Source organism: Oreochromis niloticus, unplaced genomic scaffold (genome assembly GCF_001858045.2).
Source record: "Oreochromis niloticus isolate F11D_XX unplaced genomic scaffold, O_niloticus_UMD_NMBU tig00007375_pilon, whole genome shotgun sequence".
NCBI classification, from domain to species: domain Eukaryota; kingdom Metazoa; phylum Chordata; class Actinopteri; order Cichliformes; family Cichlidae; genus Oreochromis; species Oreochromis niloticus.
In genome coordinates, this window is record NW_020328524.1 from 107,436 (window position 1) to 127,356 (window position 19,921).

The 19,921-nt window shown below is 43.4% G+C and overlaps 1 protein-coding gene across 4 annotated transcripts in view; it reads left to right on the forward strand.

The window, feature by feature from the left end:
- LOC109200490 (protein NLRC3) overlaps positions 1 to 13,413 on the forward strand; it is a 29,484-nt gene extending 16,071 nt beyond the window's left edge. For 2 of the 4 annotated variants that reach the window (XM_025904852.1, XM_025904851.1), the window contains 3 exons: positions 10,506 to 10,630; positions 10,734 to 12,525; positions 13,094 to 13,409. In XM_025904852.1, the coding sequence (XP_025760637.1) occupies positions 10,506 to 10,630; positions 10,734 to 12,525; positions 13,094 to 13,106 (1,930 nt within the window). In that variant the 3' untranslated portion in view covers positions 13,107 to 13,409. Of the gene's footprint in view, positions 1 to 10,505; positions 10,631 to 10,733; positions 12,526 to 13,093 lie in introns of all 4 variants that reach the window. The other 2 variants (XM_025904854.1, XM_025904853.1) reach the window with 2 other exon arrangements.
- Positions 13,414 to 19,921: the final 6,508 nt, after the last annotated feature.

Consider the following 19,921-nt stretch of genomic DNA (forward strand, 5'->3'; position numbering starts at 1 on the left):
TGTCCAGTTCCTGCATATACTGCAATGTTTTCATGACATTACAACTCCCACGTAAGAAAAGAGAATATGCTCGCAATGATTTCACGTCTTCATTCTTAATTGCAGGCCAAGATAATGCCTTTTCAATGTAAGCAGTTGCAATTTTATATTCATTTCCGAAGTGTTCTTTGAGCAGTTGCTTTGCTTGTATATAGCCTTGTCCTGCAGCCATATGTTGACAACTGCGTACCAGCTCTCTCGGCTGTCCTGTTGTAAACTGCTCCAAGTAATACAAGCAGTCCTTCATATTGGCCTTTTCTTCCACTCCTTGTTCAAACGCATTAATGAAAGACATGTATTGAAGAGGATCCCCATCGAATACAGGTATTTTCCTGGATGGTAATGACGATGAACGCTGATGCTGAACAAGGGTGGCAGTTATTTCATTTTGTCTTTGTAAAATGGTACAAATGTCCTCCGACTGTCTTTCTCCCGCTGTAGGAATCGGCCTGGGCTGTGGAGGATCCACATCGTGAAATTGCGTTGTGATGACCGTTTGAGCTTGTGGCTCACTTTCCATTTCCGTTTCTGGCAGGATCATTGCAGATATGTTGCTTTCAGTCTGTACCATTTGCATTGCAGGTTTATCTTCATTGACTGGTGTACTGGGCTTGACTGCGGCTGAAGCAGCCGTTTTCCTGATTTCCCTTTCATAATATGAATTCATAGCATTGGACGATATGTTAGATATACTTTGAACTTCAGCAGCTTGGAGAACAGCTAACTTTGCAGAAGAGGCAGAAAGCAAAGCTTCAAGCTCAAGCTGTTCACGTTTCCTCCTTAGCTTTAGTTCTTGCTCCTCCAAAGCATGCTTCTCTTTTAGGACTGCCATGCGAGCGAGTAATGCTGCTTTTTCTGCTTCTGCTTTTATTCTGGCAGAAGAAGTTGTGCTCACTTTACCACTAGATGAGCTTTTAGCAACTGTTGACCAACAACATTTGAAACACTGTCCTCTGGCTTAACACCATCATCAACACCATGATCACCCTTTAAATGTAAATGTTCGCAACCTGATAACCATTCTTTCACTTCATGAGTGAACTCATCATAATGCATTGTTTTCGCTTTAAACCATGTTTCATGCTTTTCTTTTTCATCATCTGGTAACAAACACATCAATGAACCATGAACTATTTTTGCTTCATTACACAAACCAAAAAAATCATTAAATGATGCTTGAACCATAGAAGTTTCATTTTTTTCCATTGAGACCCTTATACTCTCTTTTAAATTATTAGCTTTATTTACTTTAGCTTTTCTATCACGTTGCAGTCTGTCCAGTTTCTCTGCAAGTGCCTTAGCAGTCAATTTCACCACTCGTTTTTCCTTTTCTGGATGCGTCCCAGCCTTGCTGGCGTTGCTACTTTGCACAACTGACTCTGCAGCAGGCTCAGGGAGCCTGTCAGCAGCTTTATTTGTGTCCATAGTTCAAATGTCCCAAAACTCAAATATTTACCAAGTATTGAGGGTTTATGCGCACATGCAAAAGTTTGTTTATAAATCAGATTTATTATGTTTGACCACCAATGCATTGGAATTACGTCTTCTTAAATAAGTGTGCACACTTTTTATAAATGGCCATTTATTAGTAGCGCTACTCATACCTTATGTTGGGCGCCGTGCTGATTCCGATGAAGAATTCTGAGTCCTCTCCAATATCCACGGAACAGTCACCAGGAATCCCACGTCGTCAGCTGACAGACCGATACTCCAGCTGTCCGCTCCTCGTGAACCCTCCACAGTAAAACGTTTCCAAACGGCATTCAGCTCTCCACGGCGACCGATCACTCAGACTTTAATTGTCCTGTTTGCGCCGAGCCCCCAAAACACCGCGGCGCAGTTGGCACAAACTTTTCCCCATAGCAAAGCTAGTTTGTGACTCTAAGACTACGTTCACACTGCAGGTCTTAATGCTCAATTCCGATTTTTTGATCAAATCCGATTTTTTTGTCTGCCTGTTCACACTACACATAAAATGCGACATCAAACGCGCTCTAGTGTGAACGCTCAAAGCGGCCCGCATGCGCAAAAGAAGATGTCACACACAACTCGCTCTTTTTAGACCCAGAGCAAACAATATTGTTTGACTGATTGCCCTTAATATAAAGACTTCGGACTTTATGTTTCCAAATTTTTGCTTTAAGTTATTTTGTTATTTACATAATAATGCAAATAACCTAATAATGATTCTTTTTGCTGTTTTAGAGGAGTGGTGCTTCAAAGGATAGTTGCAGATTTCTGTCAGAATCTGCAGAAAATACAGTAAAAATAAAATGTTCACATTTCTCCAACGTGGTCTTCCTAACAGTTTCACCGGATGGCAAGAAATCGTTCGCGATGGGTTTTTTTGTTTTGTTTTTTTCGTTCGCGATGTCCTATCGGGCGCTTTTCCGGCGCTGATAATTGGCGTCTGTCTTGTGTCAGTGACGTAAAAGACGGATTTAATGCGACTTGACCGTTCACACAGCAGTCGCTTTCTAAAACATCGGATATGTATCGGATTCAGGACCACATACGAAAGTGACCCAGATCGGATTTGAAAATATCGTATTTGTGCCGTTCACACTGTCATACCATGATCGGATATGGGTCGCATAGGGTCAAAAAAATCGGATTTGATGCGCTTTCGCCTGCAGTGTGAACGTAGCCTAATTGTAGAGGCTAAGCCTACGCTTGAAGCCACTGAGGTGGCCGTTAACGGGTGGTGACGCGATGTCACTGGTATGGATGAATTAAGTAAACAGTCCAATAACTCCAGCAGTACTTATCTTTTCCTTTTGTTCTTTATTCCAATACCATCTTGACATAACAGCGCAGCGGTCACAAACTGTTTGCCTTCTCACAATTAACGACACACCTGACGCTGATTACGTGCGTCTACCTTAAATACCTTTACATGAGCAAAACAGAAAAAGGTGACCTCTAGCGGCCACATAAGGCATTAACCCAAAAATGGCTCCTACACATACTTTAGGTTTCTGAATATTAAACTTGTTGCTGCCTTTCATAGTGTGTAACTTGAAGGCCCTGAGTACTTTCTCCCACACTGAAAACACTGGGATGATAACATTATTTGAACATTACCTAATAAGACTGATTCAGGACAGACAATTAGTTCTTTTAAACTTTTCTAGCAGTCCTTCACAAACAGGGAACAGTCTGTCTATTCTCTCCATCTGTCAGCTGCTGCTGGCTCTTCCTCCTCCTCTTCCTCACACACTGCTGTGTTTGTCCTGGTGGATCATCAGGGGTGCAAAGCCTCACAGATGATGTGCAGCAGTGGGTCCCTCAGTCTGTCCTCACTCTGGACACTTGCAGTTGTCACACATGGAAATCAAATGTGTGATAAGCTGCAGGATTCAAACACAAGTGTAACTTATAAATACATGTTCATACTTTTATTCCACAATCAGAGAGAAAGAAACAGAGAGAGAGTGCAGGACAGACAGACAGGTGACAGTCTCAGGTGTACACACTGCTACAAAACAGCACAAGAGAAGGAGGATTTAGTGTTTGTGTTATTACGAGTGCTAAACAAGAAGAGTCCCAGATGGTCCAGTGGACACATGTGTGACTCCTGTGATTAAAGCATCTTTCTTTCAGCTTAACGAGTGAACCGTCAGCTCGTTCAAACACACGTTAAAGTCCGTTTGGCTCGACACCACCGAACAGAGGCAGCAATATAACATAGCTAACATTAACAGTGCAGTGAATCCTGCTTGTGCCGTCATATTCAGGACTGCAAACCGAGCAGCATCACTGACTTTCAGCTTGTTGTGTTTGTGGCTATATGACTGACTTTAATTACGCATAAAATCATCACATTCTCTGTAAGATTAAGGTCAACTATATATATATATTTAGAAGTAGAGGCTTTAAAACAAGGTTAACGCTGAAAGTACAAACATCACTAATGTCACATAACTTTGCCGACATGTGGCCAACAGTAATGTTTTAATGTTCTTAAACACTCGCACATAAATAAGTGACATCATATTCAGTACTTACTTTTGACAGTTCACTCTTCGGCCGCTCCCTTCTGCCGTCTGCCGTATTTTGCGGCAAAATTATCCACACCCACCGCCACGCTATGAATTGTGGGATATATGGGACCACAAAGCGTGCACCGGACCACGCTTGATATTTGGGGAAATCGACGGTGCATTTGGAGTATGCATTTGAAGTACACTTTGAATTGGGACAGCTGTCGTCGCGTGGCGGTGACGTAATCGCACTTGAAATGCGTACTTCAAGCGTGCAGACCCTGAATTGGGACACAGCCTATGTGTTTCATTAAGTCTGTGTCGCGTCGTCTGTGTAACCTTCCCAGTTATGTCTCGTCATAGTAGTCACAGTTCTCATAGTCACAGTCATAGAATTAGTTCTCGAAGTTTCATAGCTTTATCACAGTTTCATAGGTTTTTCTTAGTCTGTTTTCCAGTTTAGTTGTCTTGCCTGCACTCGTCTCAGCATTTGTTTTGCCTTCTGTCATCAGTCATAATAAAGGCTCGCCTTTTGTGAAGTCATGTCACGTCTGCTCTTGGGCCCTGCTCTAACTAACACACCAGTGCACCGCGCTGTGACAAAAACAGGAAACAGAAAAAGACACAGACGTGACACGATGCAGGAGACAGACAGGAGAGAGAGTGAGGGACACAGAGACAATAGTTAAACACACATGAAGACAAGACAGACTAAACATGGGACATGTACACAGGCAGGGGCGGTCCTAGCCAGTTTGGTGCCCTGGGCAAAACCCCCATATATACATTAGATAATTAGAGATTTAGAAACTGGGTTTTTCAGAAGCTGTAAGACACAATCATCAAAAATATTGCAAATAAAGGCTTGAAATATCTTACTTTACATCTAATGAGTCAATATCATATATTAGTTTGACGTTTTAACACTAGATTTACTATCCTGCGCAAATTTGCGTAACTTCCCTAAACCCAATACCCCCTAGAATTACTGGCTTTTTTATTTTCTGGTGCAAGTCCCGAGGTGTTAAGCACCCCTGCTGAGATTTTCACAGGTCGTCAGCTTGTTTCTCCTACAGCTTTTGTTGTGCAAACCACCCATTGTCCTTGAGGCCTGGCACATTTGCATTTGCTCACTCAGAGTTGCTCAGATCCAAGGCAGGCCAAACCTCTGTGTTACAACTTTCAGAAATGCCTGATAGAAATGCTTCAACTTACTCATGAGATTTTGACCACATTTTTTGCGGAAGTCACAACTATACTGAATGCACGACCGTTGTTGCCAGCTGCAAGAAATGCTTGGTAGGGAACAGCTGTTCCCTACCAAGGTTCGTTTCAAAGTTTGAAAGACTTTGAAATAAAACAGACTTGTGTACCCATATATTGTGAATGTCTGTCTTTTGTATGTAGGTTGTAAGACAGAGGTTTGGCCTGCCTTGGATCTAAGTAAACAAATGCCAATGTTGCACAAACACACACACACACACACACACACACACACACACACACACAGCAAATCTGCATTTATTTGTCCCACAAGTGGAAAATCTGCATTGTCATTGCAAAAAAGTGGACAGAGCACGGTATAGAAAGTGCACTATACAAACAATCTGGAAACATAAATATGGACACGTGTATTCAAAAATATTGGTGTATGTATACACACACACACACATATCTATCTGTCTACGTGTGTGTGTGTGTGTGTGTGTGTGTGTGTGTGTGTGTGTGTGTGTATGTATATATATATATACATACACACACATACACATATATAAAAAAAAAAAACACCCAGCACGCCCCTGTGGGCGGTTTATCCTTCAAGCTCGGGTCCTCTACCAGAGGCCTGGGAGCTTGAGGGTCCTGCGCAGTATCTTAGCTGTTCCTAGGACTGCGCTCTTCTGGACAGAGATCTCCGATGTTGTTCCCGGGATCTGCTATATATATATATATATATATATATATATATATATATATATATATATATATATATCTGTATGATATAGATGTGTCTGTGTGTATAACTAGACTTTATGCTTTAAGTTCATGAACTTATGGCATTCATTTCAATCCTGTTTGTAAGAGCAATCATGTGTCCTGTTGGTGCCATTGTGGATTGCTGGTCAGAAAGTTTTCTGGTGCCACTAATCAAAGAGACAATGCCCCGAGATAGATTCATTTCAATTATGCAACACCTTCGATTTGATGACAGGGACACGCGGGCAGAACGGGTGAAAACAGACAAATTTGCAGCGATCTCCGACATCTGGACACGCTTCAACGAGAACTGTGCTAAGAGTTTCACTCCAGGGGAACACATGACCATAGATGAACAGCTGTTCCCTACCAAGGTTTGTTGTCCATTCACCCAGTATATTGCAACCAAGCCAGACAAATTTGGGATCAAGTTCTGGATGGCCACGGATTTGGACACCAAATATGTCTGCAGTGCATCTCCTTACTTGGGAAAGGACCCCAGTCGTCAGAAGGGAGAGAGGCTGGCAGAGAACGTGGTCATGAAACTGATGGAGCCGTTTTTGGATGATGGAAGAAATGTCACAACGGACAATTTCTTTACTTCACTGTCACTGTCGCACAGACTGCTGCAGCGCAAAACAACATTACTGGGCACGGTGAATAAAGTCCAGCGTGAACTTCCTCAACTTGCAAAAGATACTGCAAAGCGAGAGGTATTCTCCACTTCAGTGCTTAGAAGTGGCAGTGTGTCCTTGACAATTTATGCACCTAAAAAAACCAAGACTGTGTGTGTTCTAAGTTCCATGCACCAAGACGTGACGATCGGTGACGGCAGAAAGAGGAAACCCAACACGATCACAGACTACAACCACATGAAGGTATGTGAATGTGTGTACAATTTTACACCAGTGCTACAATGTTTTCTGATGTGTGCTATACAGGCCTATAGAAAAAAACATATACTCATGACTCTCTCGCTCTGCTTTTACAGTGTGGTGTAGACGTGTTGGACCAAATGGCACGGATGTATTCTGTAAGATCAGCAACACGCAGGTGGCCAGTAGCGGTTTTCTACAATATGCTGGACCTGGCGGCAGTGAATGCCTACATTTTGTACAAGGCATGTACAGGGTGGACAGGCAAAAGAAGATTGTTTCTGAGTCTTCTAGCTCAGCAACTTCGTTGCCGATTCATGCAGCACAAGGAAATCTTAGCACAGAGGCAGGTGCTGTGCCAGGGACTGTAAAGACAACACAGTGCCAGGTGCAAGAGAGCTGCAACAGGAATCGCAGCAGATTTACCTGTGCAACATGTAAGAAATTCACCTGTGCCAAATGCAGGGATGATGGACACTGGGTCTGCAAACCCTGTAAAGTTTGAAACACTTTGAAATAAAACAGACTTGTGTACCCATATATTGTGAATGTCTGTCTTTTGTATGTAGGTTGTAACACAGAGGTTTGGCCTGCCTTGGATCTGAGTAAACAAATGCCAATGTTGCGCACACACACACACACACACACACACACACACACACACACACACACACACACACACAGCAAATCTGCATTTATTTGTCCCACAAGTAGAAAATCTGCATTGTCATTGCAAAAAAGTGGACAGAGCAAGGTATAGAAAGTGCACTATACAAACATTTTATATATATATACATATATACATATTTTATATATATATACATATATACATACATACATAGTTATACACACAGACACATCTATATCATATATACACACACACACATATATGTGTATGTATATATATATATATGTGTGTGTGTGTGTGTATATGATATAGATGTGTCTGTGTGTATAACTAGACTTTATGCATATTATATAAGGTGTGGCTATATAAATATATAAATATATGTACAACTCTGTGTATATATGTTTATGGACAGGCATGCAGGCAGGTAAGGAAGGAAAGCAGCCTTGCAGGGAAGGAAAAACTTGAATCTCTCATGGTTAGGGGTTGGGGGAGGGTGTGTTTGCACAACAAAAGCAGGAGAACAATGGAGCTGACGACCTGTGAAAATCTCAGCGGGGTGCCAAGAGGTGTTAAGGTTGGGGGGAATTTACGCAAATCTGCGCAGGCCAGTAAATCTAGTAGTAGGGACTTGCACCAGGGAAAAAAGGCTCAGTAATTCTAGTGTTAAGTTGAATAGGAGACAAATCAACAATACAGCTCTTCTTCCAATTAATGGCTAATTAATATTGTACTGAACACAGTCCAAAAGATTCAATGAACCACATCAGTGTCTACTGTCTGTCTGCTGTTTACTATCATAGCCAAGTGGCTAACAAATGTAAACAGAAGTTTTCCTACTAATGAATGTTGTCCTGTTTCAGGATACATAACAGCTGCCATTATCCAATCACACATCTGCTTACATTTCTTCTTTTCTCTGTTTTCTAAACTGAGCACCTGATGACCTTTGACCTTTTCTTGTCCATCTTCCATTGGTGTTATTTTGTATTCCTGTGTCAACATCCATTCCCCAACCCGAGAATCACCACAACACAACCTAACAGATCCACACTTTAGTGCACAGATTCAGTTTGTTTAGGGCAGGGGTGTTGAACTCCAGGCCTCGAGGGCCGGTGTCCTGCAGGTATTAGGCTACGTTCACACTGCAGGTCTTAAAGCTCAATTCCGATTTTTTGATCAAATCCGATTTTTTTTGTCTGCTTGTTCACACTACAAATAAAATGCGAGAGCAAACGCGCTCTAGTGTGAACGCTCAAAGCGGCCCGCATGTGCAAAAGAAGATGTCACACACAACTCGCTCTTTTTAGACCCAGAGCAAACAATATTTTTTGACTGATGGCCCTTAATATAAAGACTTCGGACTTTACGTTTCCCAATTTTTGCTTTAAGTTATTGTTATTTATATAATAATGTAGATAACCTAATAATGATCCTTATTGCTGTTTTAGAGGAGCTAAACTATGACAGCCACAGATATCATGTGTGAACATCATGTGATCCTAAAGTGTCTGAGTGACCATAAAAGAGCTTTAATTCATACTGAGGTCGGAGTTTGTAGTGAGCTGACTGTATCACAATCAGAGCTGTTCCCAATGTTCTGTCCATTTATTGCTTTTGTGTTGTTGTCAGCAGGTGAGATCAGGTTTCAGTGATCCCGGATGTGGATCATGTGACCTGGTTTCTAGTTTACATGACAAGTCAGTGGTCAGCCCAGGATGTCCTCTGTCTAGCACATCAGGAGTTAGTAGGGTAGCTCGAATAACTCAAAAGATGTAGACCGAAAACAAATGTCCTTTACAGAGGACATAAATAGGCTGGTTCTCACGAGGATATTGTGTATATGAAGTAAGTGTCAGGAGAAAGCAAGACAGACACAAAGCAAACAAGACGTTGTTCCAAATAACGTCAAAGAAAAGTAAGAAAATGTTTTAGAAGCTTCAAACTAAGTGAACCTGACCTGAACAATCAGCAGCTACAGAAATGTTTAGAGTTGCTGCACAAAGTCGTTGTGGCAGATTCTGTTAGTAATGTTTCCCATATTTCTTTGATCTTATAGATGGAGAATACTGCAATGAATGATCACCTGAAACAGGTTTTCTTTTTCTTCCTGGATACGACTCATTTAAAAACTATATTTTCTGCTGAAAGTCATGAAAAAACCATTTGGACAAACATGGAAACAATGTGTCATGTTGTACTGTGAGAATAAGTTTCCTAAAATAACATTTAGAAGTCTGTAGTTCTAATCTAAGAGTTGTAGTTTGATCAGCAGAGACCAGAGCTGTGAACGTGATTGTAGTGAAGCTTCACTCCTGAGCCTGAACTTAGGAGATACTCTGAAATGTTTAGTCTCCATGTAGATGTCCTGGAGCCTTCATCTCACAGCTGCTGCACACAAAGAAAAGTCTGATTATTTACACACTTGAGCCAGTGTGGACATAGAGGCTGGTCACCAGGTGAACCCAGAGACACTACAGAAGGTGATCTGTTAGTGTTCCCTTTGATTGTTTCCTTTCCTTAGTCTTTCCTACCTCTCCTCCTTCCTTGTAATTGTCGCGTGATGTGACATTAGGACCAGTGTGCAGTGTGGATTCCCCTCAGACTGAGTGGGAGAGGATTCGCCCTGACTCTTACTGAGTCAGCGGTGGGTTGATTGTAATAACTTCTCCTGTGCCGGCCCCTCTCAACAGTTTCTGACCATGTTTCTGTTGCAGACATGCTAACAATGCTAATGCTAAAGGCTGCATAACTAATGTTCAGCTGGGACAAGAACTACATGTTGAGTAGTTCAATAATAAAGAAGTAGCAACGGCAAAGATGTTTGGACTTGTGTGTGTTTGATCCTGCAGCTGGAGCAGCTGTCAGAAACCACATCTGTAATGTGGCACCGAGTACAGTCTGACTGACAGCTGGGACACTTTTTACATTCATTCATGTTTTAGCTGCTTAGAGTTTATGCTGGAGGGGAACCTGCTCACTTTGGATATGTTTGTGGTTCTGCAGACAGTGCATCTGCTCATACTGGGACCAGTCTGCTTCATCAGGAGACTCCTCCTGTCCCCAGTGTGGAGAAAGATCCAGAACCAGAGCTGGACTGCAGACAGCCAGTCAGAGCAGCTGTGTACAAAGTAAGACTGAACATCTGTCTGCTGATGGACTCATTTCTGAAAACTGGACTTCTTGTGTTGTTCAGACATTGAAGAGTTTTCTTTCTGTTTCTCTTTCTTTCAGCAGATGTTGGTCTGCAGGAGGTTTTAGATGAACATAAGATCAGTCTGAGGAGGAGATGTGAACGTGTGACTGAAGGAAGTGATGACACAGGAAGTAGAACCCTCCTCAACAGGATCTACACTGAGCTCTACATCACAGAGGGACAGAGTGAAGAGGTTCATACCCAACATGAGGTGAGGCAGCTGGAGACAGCTTCCAAGATGGACGCCCTCCATGACGCTCCAATCAGGTGCCAGGACATCTTTAAAGCCTTACCTGACCAACAGAGACCCATCAGAGTGGTTCTGACCAACGGCGTGGCTGGTGTTGGAAAAACCTTCTCAGTGCAGAAGTTCACTCTGGACTGGGCAGAGGGCTTGGAGAACCAACATGTCAGTGTGGTGGTTCTGCTTTCATTCAGGGAGCTGAACCTGATCAGAGATGAGCAGTACAGTCTTCTGGAGCTGCTCCATGTTTTCCATCCAACATTACAGAAGGTCACAGCAGAGAAGCTGGCTGTCTCTCAGCTTTTGTTCATCTTTGACGGCCTGGATGAAAGCAGACTTTCATTGGATTTCACCAACAGGAAGCTGCTGTCTGATGTCACACAGAAGTCATCAGTCAGCCAGCTGCTGACAAACCTCATCCAGGGGAATCTGCTTCCCTCGGCTCTCGTCTGGATAACTTCCCGACCTGCAGCAGCCAATCAGATCCCTCCTACATGTGTCGACAGGCTAACAGAAGTACGAGGCTTCACTGACGCCCAGAAGGAGGAGTACTTCAGGAGGAGATTCAGTGATGAAGAGCTGTCCAGCAGAATCATCTCCCACATGAAGACATCCAGGAGCCTCCACATCATGTGTAGTATCCCAGTCTTCTGCTGGATCACTGCTACAGTTCTGGAGCACATGTTGACTACAGAGCAGAGAGGAGAGCTGCCCAAGACCCTGACTGACATGTACTCACACTTCCTGCTGGTTCAGACAAAGAGGAAGAAGAACAAGTACCATGAGGGACATCAGACGAGTCCACAGGAGCTGACGGAGGCTGACAGGGAAGTTCTTCTGAAGCTGGGGAGGCTGGCGTTTGAACATCTGGAGAAAGGAAACATCATGTTCTACCAAGACGACCTGGAGCAGTGTGGTCTGGATGTGACAGAGGCCTCGGTGTACTCAGGAGTTTGTACAGAGATCTTCAAAAGAGAGTGTGTGATCTTCCAGAAACCAGTCTACTGCTTTGTTCATCTGAGCATTCAGGAGTTTCTGGCTGCAGTCTACATGTTCCACTGTTTCACCAACAGGAAGACTGAGGTGGTGAAGAGCTTCCTAGGACAAACTTTTTGGGAATCATCTCTGGACGACTTCCTGAACAGACCCATGAAGAAATCCCTCCAGAGTCAAAATGGCCACCTGGACCTGTTTGTTCGCTTCCTTCATGGCCTCTGTCTGGAGTCCAACCAGAGACTCTTAGGAGGTCTGCTGGGTCAGACAGAGAACAGTCCAGAAACCATCCAGAGAATCATCAACAACCTGAAGGGGATGAACAGTGATGACATCTCTCCTGACAGAAGCATCAACATTTTCCACTGTCTGATGGAGATGAACGACCTCTCAGTACATCAGGAGATCCAAGAGTTCCTGAAGTCAGAGAACAGATCAGAGAGGAGACTCTCTGAGATCCACTGCTCAGCTCTGGCCTTCATGCTGCAGATGTCAGAGGAGGTTCTGGATGAGTTGGACCTGAGGAAGTACAACACATCAGAGTGGGGACGACAGAGACTGATTCCAGCTGTGAGGAACTGCAGAAAGGCTCGGTGAGTCCAGATGTGATCATTAACATCATTTATTAGTGTAGATTAGTAGTTTAGTTCTTCAGATATACACAGTACTAAACGCCTCTCATTAGTTTGAGTTCCTCAGATAAAATGATATTTTGTGTTGATCAATAAATGTGTGTGCACTTAGCATTATCCTGCATTGGTAGTCGTACGCTGTGTGTTGTAGACTCACATCTACATGTAGTACCTGTGTTGTGTCATTAGTATTTTAAATCTGCTGCTGCTGCTGTTGTTGGTCATTCAGACGCTGCTGTTAGAGAGACAGAAATAAGAATCTATGAAGAGCTTCTTTGTAGTGAAGTGAACTCTAATGTTAGAAACAGGGACAAATATCCAGAGCAGTCACCGTCTGAGCTTCTCCTCTGACTACAGACAGAACTACAGACACAGAGTTTAGTGGCATAGACATGGTGAGTGAGGATGAAGGTGCTGAGGAAGACTCTGGTTTAGTGTGATTAAAGTGTGTTGTACTGATGAGTGACAGTGCTGTGGTTCAGAGTGAGGGCTCAGAGGTGAACCAGCTGTGCTCTCTTACTGCCAACAGTGGGACAAACTGAATGAGAAGACCCTGCTGACATCTGGACTGAACATGTGTCAAATCTGTGAGCTAACGCTGATGTCACAGCAGCACATGGACTCACTCATTCCTGCTGCTGCTCCTAATGATGAATGTCTGACTTCATGTCCTCATTAATCACAGAGCTGATTGTTCAATGTTTAGTTGTTGCTGCTGAAATGTCGTCCCTATTTTCTGCTGATGGAATTCACTGCTGTGTTTCTGGCTGCTGTTTACATCCCCGAGCTCACTTCCTGGCAGCCAAACGTCATGATATAATGGTAAATGGACTCATATAGCGCTTTTCTACTCTTCTGAGCACTCAAAGTGCTTCATACAACTTGTGCATTCACCCATTCACACCCATTCGCACAAGCACACTTTTCTAAGTAACATTCACAGTATCTTTGGCATGCCAAGGATATTTGGCATGCAGACTAGAGGAAGCCAGGAATCGAACCACCAACCTTCCAATCAGCTCTACCGCCTGAGCTACAGCCACCCCTGATGTCATCATTGCTTTATAGACAGTGGGAGGTTTAGGTTGTAACCACACAGTGTTTGTGTCCGTACACTGCAACCTTCCACACCATTCCTTTATTGTATAGACTCAGCACAGCACTCCTCATGTCACTCTGTACTCCCTCTGTTTCGTGTCTCTGAGTCTGTGTCTGTAAGTTCAGTCTATGGATTTCTTGTTCTACTTTGAAGGTCTGTGTCCCTTATCTCATCTTGCCCAATTAGGTTCAGCTGTGTCTCCCTCTTGTTGGCTATTCCTTGTTTCCCTCTGTGTGTATTCATAGTGTTGTTTTGCCTTTGCTCATTGTCAGTCTGGCTGCGTTTTCCTGGTCATCATACCCTGTGTTACCACTACGTGTCATCCCGTGTTTTTCCGTGCATGATTTCAGGTTTGTTTTGCTAGCTGTCCCATTTCAGGTTATTTTTTAGTTCTGTCCTCACCATCCTGGCTTTTGTTTATCACCCACTGTAAATAAAGATAAATAAAAATAATAAAGATAATTAAAGCTGCAAGCAGCGTTATGAGGGCCCTCGCACCCCCTGCGCGTCGAGCCACGCCCAACTCCTACAACCAGCACGTCCGATCTGATGTCAGATTGATGGAATTCATGCATTTAACCACCAGCAAACATTTCATCTCATTCAATCATGATTATAGTCGTCCCACTAGGTGGCGCTCTAACCATTACTGACAAATGGCATGAAAAACATTTCCGAGCTCAAGTCTCATCATGCCTGCGACTTTTGAGAGAGATTGGACATTGTGTTTTTGAGTGACAGCAGATTACTGCTTTTTGGCGAGTGATTGAAACTCCACGTGCCACCATGACCACCCCGTTTCCCTGAACGTAAAAAGCTTAGCAATTTAACATCACAAAGGTCTTTGGATTCCACACACAGGAGATTGGGTTAATCTGATGAAATCCCTTGGAGGAGTTCGTCAAAGTATGAGGCCTGAAAAGAGGGGAAAATGTCGCCAAAATTACACATTAATTTTAAAATGGCTGACTTCCTGTTGGATTTGGGATATTGCTCCAAGAGACTTTTTTGTACATCTTGATATCTCCTATAAGCTCACCAGGTGTCAGACTCATAGATAAAACACAGAGCAGGGGCTGTTGTTTTGAAATTTTGTAGGGGGCGCTGTGGAGCCATTTTGCGCTCTTCAAGGAAAAGGAACATATAAAAAGAAATCCCTCATCACATTAGAGGTGTGCGCCAAATTTCAAGACTTTTTAAACTTTTCAAGCCCCTCAAAAGCCACTTCATCTTTCATGGTGAACTGCGCTGCCACCAGGGTGCGCCGTTCAGTTTATAGTCACAATTTTCTCACTGAAGCATCAAGAGGGACTGATGGTGATATTCACTGCTTTTGAGGTGGCCACGATGAACCTGTGAAAATCAGTACAACAAAATGAAAGACATGACATTTCCTGGTGCCACTAGGTGGCGCTCTACGTATTCCTGACAATGGGCATATCAATCTGTTCAGGGCGGGTCTGACATCATCCCTGTAAAATCTGGTACTGATCAGATTGGATTTCATTGAGTTACACTAATTTGTTTCTTCATGGCGAGACCTCAATGTTCGCCATGCTGCTGGGGTCACACCCTTCAGCGAAAACTCACAGTTTTCTCTGTAACCCAAGACCAACTCCTTAAGGCTTTCCTGGAGAAATTTGAGGCTGCAGATGTCACCCATTACAATACTGTACCCCAAAGTGTAAAACATGACATTTCCTGTTCCCACTAGGTGGCGCTGTCCCTGGTGTCAAATATGGCAGTTGAAATATGTTCAGGGGTGGAGCCTTATCATATGTGTCCACTTTGGTCAAGGTCGGACAATGTATGACAGAACGAGAGGCAATAAGATTTTCATGGCGAGTCATCGAAATTCGCCGTGGCGCCACGGCCTCACAGTAACCCGAAAACTCAAAAGCTCCGCAATTTAACATGGCCCAGGTGTGTAGTTGACACTGACCAAATATGAAGCTTGTACGATGAAATTCCAATGAGGAGTTCGCAAAAGTTCGAGGCATGGAAATGGCAAAATTAGAGCCAAAATGTCACCTTCACTTCCAAATGGCGGACTTCCTGTTGGGTTTAGGACATGGCCATAATAGACTTTTATGTGCGTCTCCGAACGTTAGATGTGTGTTCCGAGTTTTATACATGTAGGTCATACCCATCTCGGGGGCTCGCGTTTCTCATTTTTCTAGGTGGCGCTACTGAGCCAATTTTCCCTGGACATGTCTACGGACATTAAAATACGTAAATTTTCACCAGACCTGACGCGTGTGCAAAATTTCATGAGTTTTCGAGCATGTTTAGGACCTCAAAAGGCCGATTCATTTGCCGAAATAATAATAATAATAATAATTAAAGCTGCAAGCAGCGATATGAGGGCCCTCGCACCCCCGGCGCGTCGAGCCAAGCCCAACACCTAAAACCAGCGCTTCCGATCTGACGTCACATTGATGGAATTCATGCATTTAACCACCAGCTAAAATTTCATCTCATTCAACCATTATTATAGTCGTCCCACTAGGTGGCGCTCTAACCATTACTGACAAATGGCATAACAAACATTTCCGAGCTCGAGTCTCATCACGCCTGCGACCTTTGGGAGAGATTGGACATTGTGTTTTTGAGCGACAGCAGGTTACTTCTTTTTGGCGAGTGATTGAAACTCCACGTGCCGCCATGACCACCCCGTTTCCCTGAACGTAAAAAGCTTCGCAATTTAACATCACAAAGGTCTTTAGATTCCACACACAGGAGATCGCGTAAATCTAATGAAATCCCTTGGAGGAGTTCGTCAAAGTATGAGGCCTGAAAAGAGGGGAAAATGTCGCCAAATTTACACATTAATTTTAAAATGGCTGACTTCCTGTTGGATTTGGGATATTGCTCCAAGAGACTTTTTTGTACATCTTGATATCTCCAATAAGCTTGCCAGGTTTCAAACTCATACATAAAACACAGAGCAGGGGCTGTTGTTTTGAAATTTGTAGGGGGCGCTGTGGAGCCATTTTGCGCTCTTCAAGGAAAATGAACATATAAAAAGAAATCCCTCATCACATTAGAGGTGTGCGCCAAATTTCAAGACTTTTTAAACTTTTCAAGCCCCTCAAAAGCCACTTCATCTTTCATGGTGAACTGCGCTGCCACCAGGGTGCACCGTTCAGTTTATAGTCACAATTTTCTCACTGAAGCATCAAGAGGGACTGATGGTGATATTCCCCGCTTTTGAGGTGGCCACGATGAACCTGTGAAAATCAGTACAACAAAATGAAAGACATGACATTTCCTGGTGCCACTAGGTGGCGCTCTACGTATTCCTGACAATGGGCATATCAATCTGTTCAGGGCGGGTCTGACATCATCCCTGTAAAATCTGGTACTGATCAGATTGGATTTCATTGAGTTACACTAATTTGTTTCTTCATGGCGAGACCTCAATGTTCGCCATGCTGCTGGGGTCACACCCTTCAGCGAAAACTCACAGTTTTCTCTGTAACCCAAGACCAACTCCTTAAGGCTTTCCTGGAGAAATTTGAGGCTGCAGATGTCACCCATTACAATACTGTACCCCAAAGTGTAAAACATGACATTTCCTGCTCCCACTAGGTGGCGCTGTCCCTGGTGTCAAATATGGCAGTTGAAATATGTTCAGGGGTGGAGCCTTATCATATGTGTCCACTTTGGTCAAGGTCGGACAATGTATGACAGAACGAGAGGCAATAAGATTTTCATGGCGAGTCATCGAAATTCGCCGTGGCGCCACGGCCTCACAGTAACCCGAAAACTCAAAAGCTCCGCAATTTAACATGGCCCAGGTGTGTAGTTGACACTGACCAAATATGAAGCTTGTACGATGAAATTCCAATGAGGAGTTCGCAAAAGTTCGAGGCATGGAAATGGCAAAATTAGAGCCAAAATGTCACCTTCACTTCCAAATGGCGGACTTCCTGTTGGGTTTAGGACATGGCCATAATAGACTTTTATGTGCGTCTCCGAACGTTAGATATGTGTTCCGAGTTTTATACATGTAGGTCATACCCATCTCGGGGGCTCGCGTTTCTCATTTTTCTAGGTGGCGCTACTGAGCCAATTTTCCCTGGACATGTCTACGGACATTAAAATACGTAAATTTCACCAGACCTGACGCGTGTGCAAAATTTCATGAGTTTTCGAGCATGTTTAGGCCCTCAAAAGGCCGATTCATTTGCCGAAATAATAATAATAATAATAATTAAAGCTGCAAGCAGCGTTATGAGGGCCCTCGCACCCCGGCACGTCAGGCCACGCCCAACACCTACAACCAGCACGTCCGATCTGATGTCACATTGGTGGAATTCATGCCTAGAACCACCAGCTAACGATTCATCTCATTCAATTATTATTATAGTCGTCCCACTAGGTGGCGCTCTAACCATTACTGACAAATGGGATAACAAACATTTCCGACCTTGAGTCTCATCACGCCTACGAACTTTGGGAGAGATTGGACATTGTGTTTTTGAGTGACAGCAGATTACTGCTTTTTGGCGAGTAATTGAAACTCCACGTGCCGCCATGACCACCCCGTTTCCCTGAACGTAAAAAGCTTCGCAATTTAACATCACAAAGGTCTTTAGATTCCACACACAGGAGATCGCGTAAATCTAATGAAATCCCTGGGAGGAGTTCGTCAAAGTATGAGGCCTGAAAAGAGGGGAAAATGTCGCCAAATTTACACATTAATTTTAAAATGGCTGACTTCCTGTTGGATTTGGGATATTGCTCCAAGAGACTTTTTTGTACATCTTGATATCTCCAATAAGCTTGCCAGGTTTCAAACTCATACATAAAACACAGAGCAGGGGCTGTTGTTTTGAAATTTTGTAGGGGGCGCTGTGGAGCCATTTTGCGCTGTTCAAGGAAAATGAACATATAAAAGAAATCCCTCATCACATTAGAGGTGTGCGCCAAATTTCAAGACTTTTTAAACTTTTCAAGCCCCTCAAAAGCCACTTCATCTTTCATGGTGAACTGCGTTGCCACCAGGGTGCGCCGTTCAGTTTATAGTCACAATTTTCTCACTGAAGCATCAAGAGGGACTGATGGTGATATTCACCGCTTTTGAGGTGGCCACGATGAACCTGTGAAAATCAGTACAACAAAATGAAAGACATGACATTTCCTGGTGCCACTAGGTGGCGCTCTACGTATTCCTGACAATGGGCATATCATTCTGTTCAGGGCGGGTCTGACATCATCCCTGTAAAATCTGGTACTGATCACATGGGATTTCATTGAGTTACACTAATTTGTTTCTTCATGGCGAGACCTCAATGTTCGCCATGCTGCTGGGGTCACACCCTTCAGCGAAAACTCACAGTTTTCTCTGTAACCCAAGACCAACTCCTTAAGGCTTTCCTGGAGAAATTTGAGGCTGCAGATGTCACCCATTACAATACTGTACCCCAAAGTGTAAAACATGACATTTCCTGTTCCCACTAGGTGGCGCTGTCCCTGATGTCAAATATGGCAGTTGAAATATGTTCAGGGGTGGAGCCTTATCATATGTGTCCACTTTGGTCAAGGTCGGACAATGTATGACAGAACGAGAGGCAATAAGATTTTCATGGCGAGTCATCGAAATTCGCCACGGCGCCACGGCGTCACCGTATCCCGAAAACTCAAAAGCTCCGCAATTTAACATGGCCCAGGTGTGTAGTTGACACTGACCAAATATGAAGCTTGTACGATGAAATTCCAATGAGGAGTTCGAAAAAGTTCGAGGCATGGAAATGGCAAAATTAGAGCCAAAATGTCACCTTCACTTCCAAATGGCGGACTTCCTGTTGGGTTTAGGACATGGCCATAATAGACTTTTTTGTGCGTCTCCGAACGTTAGATATGTGTTCCGAGTTTTATACATGTAGGTCATACCCATCTCGGGGGCTCGCGTTTCTCATTTTTCTAGGTGGCGCTACTGAGCCAATTTTCCCTGGACATGTCTACGGACATTAAAATACGTAAATTTTCACCAGACCTGACCCGTGTGCAAAATTTCATGAGTTTTTGAGCATGTTTAGGCCCTCAAAAAGCCGATTCATTTGCCGAAATAATAATAATAATAATAATAATAATAATAATAATAATAATAATAATAATTAAAGCTGCAAGCAGCGATATGAGGGCCCTCGCACCCCCGGCGCGTCGAGCCAAGCCCAACACCTAAAACCAGCGCTTCCGATCTGATGTCACATTGATGGAATTCATGCATTTAACCACCAGCTAAAATTTCAT